The following is a 10000-nucleotide window of genomic DNA, read 5'->3' on the forward strand; positions in this document are numbered from 1 at the left end:
CGATCCAACAGCCCCTCACCCCCCCCCCAAAAAAAAGAAAATACCCTCAAATGATGGCTCGCTTACGATTGGCGAGTTTGTAGAAGAAACGTCCCTCTATAATCCAGTATTTCACTCGCGCACACCCACGTGTGTAGATCAGAGGTCGCAAACGGGTTTTGATTCCTTACCCGTACCCGTACCCGGCCGCACCAGGGTTGCAATCGGGTACCCGTACCCTACCCGATACCCGGCTACCCGTACCCGGCCGGGTATCGGGTAGGGTACAGGTATCGGGTACCCGATTGCGACCTCTGGTGTAGATCAACTCCGCAGGTACGCACCCCCCCCCCCCCTGCACAGACACACACACACACACAGCCCCCTGGGATGTTGCCACGAGCAACGATACGGTGCCTAGGAGATGTTGACTACCTCGCCTGGTCTACAGGAGGTCGTGGGATCGATCCACACCCTTACGATGCCTGCTGCTGCTGTATATTTGGAGTTTGCGTCTCTCTCTCTCTCTCATCATCAGCATCACGGTGGCTAGGAGATGTTGACTACCTCGCCTGGTATGCAGAAGGTCGTGGGTTCGATCCACACAATGACGATGCCTGCTGCTGTATATTTGGAGTTTGTGTCTCTCTCTCATCATCATCACGGTGGCTAGGAGATGTTAACTACCTCGCCTGGTAGTCAGGAGATCGTGGGATCGATCCGCACCCTGACGATGCCTGCTGCTGTATATTTGGAGTTTGCATCTCTCTCTCTCTCTCATCATCATCACGGTGGCTAGGAGATGTTGACTACCTCGCCTGGTATACAGGAGGTCGTGAGGTCGATCCCGACACTGATGAAGCCTGCTGCTGCTGCTGCTGCTGTATATTTCGAGTCTACGTGTCTCTTTCTCATCATCAGCATCATCGCCACGGAAAGAGACAAAGGCGGCCGGGAGGATGCGGTGCCGGACACACCACCCCCTCACGTGTCACCGTGCCGGCCTTCATTGTCGTTTATCCAATAGCGCATCCCCAAAAGCCCTGGGATATTGCCTCGTGTCCCTCGCCAACCCCCCCAAGGAAGTCCCCAACTTTCCCCAAACCCCCCCCCCCCCCTCCCACGACTCTCACCCATCTTTCCTCCTCACTCGCCACCAAGTCTCCGTGCTCCTCTCGACGACCTCGGCAAGAAGCTCTCCCCGGCAGAGAGAGACCTCCCACGGAGCCGTCTGTGTCACGTCAGCCGTGGCCCTGAATGTGTCTCCAGACGAGGAGGAGGTGGTGGAGCTGGTGGTGGTGGAGGTGGTGGTGGAGGTGGAGGTGGTGCTGGTGGACGAGGTGCGGCCATTGGGGAGACGAGGGGCTGGCTCCTGTAGGGGGTATTGGAAGGGACCATCATTATAATCATCACTACCATCATCATCACTACCATCATCACTACCATCATCATCACTACCATCATCATCACTACCATCATCACTACCAACATCATCATCACTACCATCATCATCATATTCATGGACCCCCATCCACTGTTCCGTCACTATGTAGTCCAGCAGATGTTGTTGCTTGGACCCGGCATGCATCCATGATGTTGTGTGGATGCGCCACTGCCGGAACAGCGTGTTGGTAATTACAAGCCCATGGGCTGCACAAAAATCTAGCAGCCTCCTACCGTTGTTATTGAGCTGATCTGGCCCATGCCTTTCAATCACTGCAGACCAGGTGCCAGCATCATGACCAACTCGGGCATTGAAGTCACCCAACAGGATGACTCTATCCCGAGGGGCCACTTTAGCCAGCACCTGTGACAGGAGATCATAGAAGGCATCTGACTCATCGGCATTGCCTGCATCCCTCCACGGATGTTCGTCTTCGGTGGGGGCATAGGTAACCACGACCACCACTCCTCGCCTCTGCTTGATGGGAAGGCGAGCCCAAAGTAGCCTGGGGCTTACAGCTTCCCACACCTCACCACCACGCTCCCACGCCCCCTTCATTCTTTTGTTCAGAAGAAGAACCCACTCCCTGTTGTTTGGCAGTCTCCTGCCCCGAGTAGAGGACTGTCCACCCCTCATGGTGGCAGGAGCCAGAGTCAGTCCACAGGACCTCCTGAATACCACAGAGATCCAGGCGTACCGGTCCAGCTCCCGACAAAGGAGTGTCAGCCTCTCCTCCGTAGTGAGCGATCGAACATTCTACATGGCCATCCGAAGTGGCCTTTTGTTGCTTCTGGAGGAGCCCCGAGGGTAACGATTCAGTCATGAATGCCTGTCCCCCCGGGCCTCCGACACAAGCTTAATAATATTTTTACATCGTAGTTTAGTGGTATATAATTGAAGGTGGAGGGGCTACCAGTTCTTTGCACCAGTCCAGAGCCCCCATTTGGCCGCTGTGGTGGCTACAGACGCCATGAAGGGAAAAGCTAATCTAAAATTGGCCCTCCCACCACGGCACTGCCCACCACAGCGTTGCCGTCCGGCACCACGAGGAGGTAGGAGGCTGTTTTTGCCGGACCACCACCCCCCCACCACCACCACCTGCACCACAGCCACCCCCACCACCACCACCATCCACCTCCACCACCACCACCTGCACCACCCCCACCACCACCTCCACCACAGCCACCCCCACCACCACCACCTCCACCACCACCACCACCACCACAACCACCACCACCACCACCTGCACCACAACCACCCCCACCACCACCACCACCACCCCCACCACCCCCACCACCACCACCACCACCTGCACCACAGCCACCCCCACCACCACCCGCACAGCCACCACCACCTGCACCACATCCACCCCCACCACCACCCCCACCACCTGCACTACAGCCACCTTCACCACCACCCCCACCCCCACCACCCCCACCCCCACCACCCCCACCCCCACCACCCCCACCACCACCCCCAACACCACCCCCACCACCACCTCCACCACCACCACCACCCCCACCACCCCCACCACCACCCCCAACACCACCCCCACCACCACCACCACCACCACCACCACCCCCACCCCCACCACCACCACCACCACACTCACCACCACCACCATCCACCACCACCACCCCCACCCCCACCACCACCACACTCACCATGATGGCACCGTCGCCGCCCCTCATGTCGAGGTAGTCCCGCGACACCAGCCCGACCCTCCCGCGCCCGTCCTGGCAGAGGCACCAGGCCGCAACGACGGACTCCCCCGCCGTGCCGTCGCGGTGACCGACGGCACGTGGCCACCAAGGCTCCCGCTCGGCGCTCGGTGACAGGAGCCGCATCTTCTGCCCGCGCTCGAACGAGAGCCGCTCGTTCAACACCGACACCATCCGGTAGCGGGTGACGGCCTCCCGGTTGCCCGGTGGAGCGCTCATTGCGGACGGGGTCGCTTGCCTGAGCGGGGGGGGGAGGGTTGGCAGAGGTTGAGGGTCGCTCGTGCCAGGCTAGGTGCGTCTGTGAGGTGGTAGTTTTTTCGTAGGTTTTTTCATTTTATTGTTTTTTTGTATTGTGATAAAAACACATTTTTTTATCTTTCCATTTAAAGCTTTCGTGACTGCAGGGATTCATCTTCTTGGTTCTTTCGGTAAAGTCACGTAGAAGGGAAGTAATAAAATAATAAAAATAAAACATAATAAAATAATCGTTTTCACATTTTTTTTATTTAAATTTTTTTTTTTAATCGTCAAGTTTCAAGGCGCCTCCTATTAGCACGGTTGGCTACGTACGGTGCGAATGAAGTCCACCATGCATACAACGCCTCGCTGGTAGGAGGAGGTCACGTGATAGATCTGAGCGCTGTGCTGTGCCAGGCTAGGTGCAGGAGGTCACGTGACAGACGCAGGTGCCATGGGTTGACTGACCGAGATGATTGTCCAATACACGACTGCGACACCTCGCTGCGTTACTACAACAACAACAACGAAATAAACAATACTCGCAAACAGCGCCGATATGAGTGCAAATTAGAGTGAAATGTAGACAAAGGGGCTTCGAAAGTAAACGGATGAAGCGAAAGTAATCATTTGTTAGCTTTCCAGGTTAAGCCCCGCTCGCCTATTAACTGTTTTGTTTATCGGCGAACTGGCCATCAATAAGTATAACCCGTAAAAACAAAGTTTTTCACTATAAATCCTTTATATGCGTGGCGGCTAGAGTCATCTCGTCCTCTGGCTTGAGATGGCTGCCACCTATGGGTCAGATGATTGTCTGCCAGTATTAAGCAATTGGTAATTAAATATTTAATTTGTTTTCCCTAAACAGTGTAAAATTTTGGAGAAAAAAAATTCACGAACATTAATTGTCTCGCACAACGAGTCTGTGTGGAAAATGTCAGCTCGATTGGATCACAGGAAGTGGGTTAAAAAACGACCGAAAGATTTGCACGGTCGTAAGCAAGCAAGCAAGCACGCAAGCACGCAAGCAAGCAAGCGAACTTAATATAAAGGATTTAAAAATGATGGGCTCTGACAAGTGGGGGCTTTTCATCATCATCATCAAATTGTGGACATTTGTAGCAGCTGCAGCCAAATAACTCCGAACGCGCGTTCGAGTTAATTCCAAATGTGGAGGGGGTGGGGGGAAACGGAAGCACCGGAGACGATAATCCCCGCTGTGATCACCACAAGGAGAGAGAGAAAGACGCAGACTCCAATAATACTGGTCAACACACTTATTCTGGCATAAGGTATTCCAACGGTTTCAATGTAATTTTGGTGTGCTGATTTCAAATCTGGCATCAGTTTTTGTCTATCACATCAGGTTTTTGAGATATCAAATATTGCATTTTCAATAAAAACTGCGGAAGAAAAATATTAAATAAATGTGGATATCTACATAAAATGAAATTATAAACACACTATCCTAAAAATATAGCACCATATTTGAACACTAAAGCAGTCACTGACTCGCAACAACTTGCAATCATAAGTGACAGAGTTAATTTCGGGTAAAATCAATAAAAATGGGGTATGCCGATAGCATAAAATGAGATGTGATAGAGCAAATCTGAGATCAGATTTGGAATCAGCACCCTGAAATTAGTCTAAACCCGCTGCCAAAGTCCAGGCCAAAAAAAAAATGTTTTTTTTGTTGTTGACCAGTGTTATACAGCAGGGTCGGGATGGAACCCACGACCTCCTGTATACCAGGGGAGGTAGTTAACATCTCGCTACGAGAGAGATAGAGACACACACAAACAGTCTGCAACTATAGAGCAGGCGATGTTGCTGTCACACCTGAGCTGGTCGTTAGGTCGCTGGTACAAAAAAATAAAGTACCGGGAAAATATTCACCACCAGCACCAACATCAACAACATCCCCACCAACACCACCAACAACATCGCCCCCCCCCACACCACCACCCCCACCACCACCATCCCCAAAACCAACAACAACAACATCCCCAACACCACCACCATCTCCACTGCCACCACCCCCACCACCACCATCTCCACCACCATTACCCTCCCCACCACCACCACCACCACCACCCCCACCAACAACATCCCCACCACCACCATCCCCAGCACCCTCACTACCACCACCGCCATCCCCACCACCACCACCCCCACCATCCCCACCACCCTCACCACCCTCACCACCACCATCCCCACCACCTCACCACCACCCTCACCACCACCGTCACCACCACCACTACTCCAACCACCACCCCCACCACCACCATCACCACCCTCACCACCACCACCCCCACCACCACCCCCACCGCCCCCACCGCCACCACCACCCCCTTCATCCCCACCACCACCTTCACCGTCACCACCACCACCGCCCCCACCCCCACCCCTACCACCACCCCCACCACCGCCCCCACCCCAATCACCACCACCTTCATCCTCACCACCACCACCACCACCGCCCCCACCACCACAACCCCCACCACCACCCACCACCCCCACCACCACCCCCACCACCACCGCCCCCACCCCCACCACCACCCCCACCACCACCACCCCCACCACCACCCACCACCACCACCCGCATGTGTAACCTTCACAGGGCGCTGGGGACACGTGCTGGTACGTGAACGTTAACGCATGCGACCCGTACAGGACCACTCGACACAAACACACAAACACTCTCCTATCGCAGATACATGCCTGTATTTGCATAAAGGATGGCCGGACTAAAAAACCGGTTTGATAGCGGCATGCAAATGTCTGGAACGGTGAACTGGAAGACCCAGAAACTCACACAGAGACCCATAGACACACAGACACAGAGACTAACACAGAGACCCATAGACTAACAACAGAGACCCATAAACTCACACAGAGACCCATAGACTCACACAGAGACCCATAGACTAACACAGAGACCCATAGACTAACACAGAGACCCATAAACTCACACAGAGACCCATAGACTCACACAGAGACCCATAGACTCACACAGAGACCCATAGACTCACACAGAGACCCATAGACTCGCACAGGGACCCATAGACTCACACAGAGACCCATAGACTCGCACAGGGACCCATAAACTCACACAGAGACCCATAGACTCGCACAGAGACCCATAGACTCACACAGAGACCCATAGACTCGCACAGGGACCCATAAACTCACACAGAGACCCATAGACTCGCACAGGGACCCATAGACTCACACAGAGACCCATAGACTCGCACAGAGACCAATAGACTCACACAGAGACCCAATAGACTCGCACAGGGACCCATAGACTCACACAGAGACCCATAGACTCGTACAGAGACCCATAGACTCGCACAGAGACCCATAGACTCGCACAGAGACCCATAGACTCACACAGAGACCCATAGACTCGCACAGAGACCCATAGACTCGTATAGAGACCCATAGACTCGCACAGAGACACATAGACTCGCACAGAGACCCATCGACTCGCACAGAGACCCATAGACTCACACAGGGACCCATAAACTCACACAGAGACCCATAGACTCGCACAGAGACCCATAGACTCGCACAGAGACCCATAGACTCACACAGAGACCCATAGACTCGCACAGAGACCCATAGACTCACACAGAGACCCATAGACTAACACAGAGACCCATAGACTCACACAGAGACCCATAGACTAACACAAAGACCCATAGACTCACACAGAGACCCATAGACTCGCACAGAGACCCATAGACTCGCACAGAGGCCCATAGACTCGCACAGAGACCCATAGACTCACACAGAGACCCACAGACTCACACAGAGACCCACAGACTCACACAGAGACCCACAGACTCACACAGAGACCCACAGACTCACACAGAGACCCACAGACTCGCACAGGGACCCATAGACTCACACAGAGACCCATAGACTCGCACAGAGACCCATAGACTCGCACAGAGACCCATAGACTCGCACAGAGACCCATAGACTCACACAGAGACCCATAGACTCGCACAGAGACCCATAGACTCGTATAGAGACCCATAGACTCGCACAGAGACACATAGACTCGCACAAAGACCCATCGACTCGCACAGAGACCCATAGACTCACACAGGGACCCATAAACTCACACAGAGACCCATAGACTCGCACAGAGACCCATAGACTCGCACAGAGACCCATAGACTCACACAGAGACCCATATACTCACACAGATACCCATAGACTCACACAGATACCCATAGATTCACACAGAGACCCATAGACTCGCACAGAGTCCCATAGACTCACACAGAGACCCACATACTCGCACAGAGACCCATAGACTCACACAGAGAGCCACAGACTCACACAGAGACCCACAGACTCACACAGAGACCCACAGACTCACACAGAGACCCACAGACTCGCACAGGGACCCATAGACTCACACAGAGACCCATAGACTCGCACAGAGACCCATAGACTCGCACAGAGACCCATAGACTCGCACAGAGACCCATAGACTCACACAGAGACCCATAGACTCGTATAGAGACCCATAGACTCGCACAGAGACACATAGACTCGCACAGAGACCCATAGACTCGCACAGAGACCCATAGACTCGCACAGAGACCCATAGACTCGTATAGAGACCCATAGACTCGCACAGAGACACATAGACTCGCACAGAGACCCATCGACTCGCACAGAGACCCATAGACTCACACAGGGACCTATAAACTCACACAGAGACCCATAGTCTCGCACAGAGACCCATAGACTCGCACAGAGACCCATAGACTCACACAGAGACCCATATACTCACACAGATACCCATAGACTCACACAGATACCCATAGATTCACACAGAGACCCATAGACTCGCACAGAGTCCCATAGACTCACACAGAGACCCACATACTCGCACAGAGACCCATAGACTCACACAGAGAGCCACAGACTCACACAGAGACCCACAGACTCACACAGAGACCCACAGACTCACACAGAGACCCACAGACTCGCACAGAGACGCATAAACTCGCACAGAGACCCATAGACTCGCACAGAGACCCATAGACTCGCACAGAGACCCATAGACTCACACAGAGACCCATATACTCATACAGAGACCCACAGACTCGCACAGAGACCCACAGACTCACACAGAGACCCACAGACTCACACAGAGACCCACAGACTCACACAGAGACCCACAGACTCGCACAGGGACCCATAGACTCACACAGAGACCCATAGACTCGCACAGAGACCCATAGACTCGCACAGAGACCCATAGACTCGCACAGAGACCCATAGACTCACACAGAGACCCATAGACTCGCACAGAGACCCATAGACTCGTATAGAGACCCATAGACTCGCACAGAGACACATAGACTCGCACAAAGACCCATCGACTCGCACAGAGACCCATAGACTCACACAGGGACCCATAAACTCACACAGAGACCCATAGACTCGCACAGAGACCCATAGACTCGCACAGAGACCCATAGACTCACACAGAGACCCATATACTCACACAGATACCCATAGACTCACACAGATACCCATAGATTCACACAGAGACCCATAGACTCGCACAGAGTCCCATAGACTCACACAGAGACCCACATACTCGCACAGAGACCCATAGACTCACACAGAGAGCCACAGACTCACACAGAGACCCACAGACTCACACAGAGACCCACAGACTCACACAGAGACCCACAGACTCGCACAGGGACCCATAGACTCACACAGAGACCCATAGACTCGCACAGAGACCCATAGACTCGCACAGAGACCCATAGACTCGCACAGAGACCCATAGACTCACACAGAGACCCATAGACTCGTATAGAGACCCATAGACTCGCACAGAGACACATAGACTCGCACAGAGACCCATAGACTCGCACAGAGACCCATAGACTCGCACAGAGACCCATAGACTCGTATAGAGACCCATAGACTCGCACAGAGACACATAGACTCGCACAGAGACCCATCGACTCGCACAGAGACCCATAGACTCACACAGGGACCTATAAACTCACACAGAGACCCATAGTCTCGCACAGAGACCCATAGACTCGCACAGAGACCCATAGACTCACACAGAGACCCATATACTCACACAGATACCCATAGACTCACACAGATACCCATAGATTCACACAGAGACCCATAGACTCGCACAGAGTCCCATAGACTCACACAGAGACCCACATACTCGCACAGAGACCCATAGACTCACACAGAGAGCCACAGACTCACACAGAGACCCACAGACTCACACAGAGACCCACAGACTCACACAGAGACCCACAGACTCGCACAGAGACGCATAAACTCGCACAGAGACCCATAGACTCGCACAGAGACCCATAGACTCGCACAGAGACCCATAGACTCACACAGAGACCCATATACTCACACAGAGACCCACAGACTCGCACAGAGACCCACAGACTCACACAGAGACCCACAGACTCACACAGAGACCCACAGACTCACACAGAGACCCATAGACTCGCACAGAGACCCACAGACTCACACAGAGACCCACAGACTCACACAGAGACCCACAGACTCGCACAGAGACGCATAAACTCGCACA

At 53.6% G+C, this 10000-nt stretch overlaps 1 protein-coding gene across 1 annotated transcript in view; it reads right to left on the bottom strand.

The window, feature by feature from the left end:
* Positions 1-10000, bottom strand: part of LOC133360949 (uncharacterized) — a 20494-nt gene that overhangs the window by 8726 nt on the left and 1768 nt on the right. Inside the window, exons 2-3 of the mRNA XM_061579837.1 lie at positions 3088-3382; positions 1113-1351 (exon numbers count right to left, since the gene is read on the bottom strand). Coding sequence (XP_061435821.1) covers positions 1113-1351; positions 3088-3363 — 515 coding nt within the window. The 5' untranslated portion in view covers positions 3364-3382. The remainder of the gene's footprint in view (positions 1-1112; positions 1352-3087; positions 3383-10000) is intronic.

Source organism: Lethenteron reissneri, chromosome 70 (assembly GCF_015708825.2).
Source record: "Lethenteron reissneri isolate LAM-NWPU_2019-01 chromosome 70, ASM1570882v1, whole genome shotgun sequence".
Classification (NCBI taxonomy): domain Eukaryota; kingdom Metazoa; phylum Chordata; class Hyperoartia; order Petromyzontiformes; family Petromyzontidae; genus Lethenteron; species Lethenteron reissneri.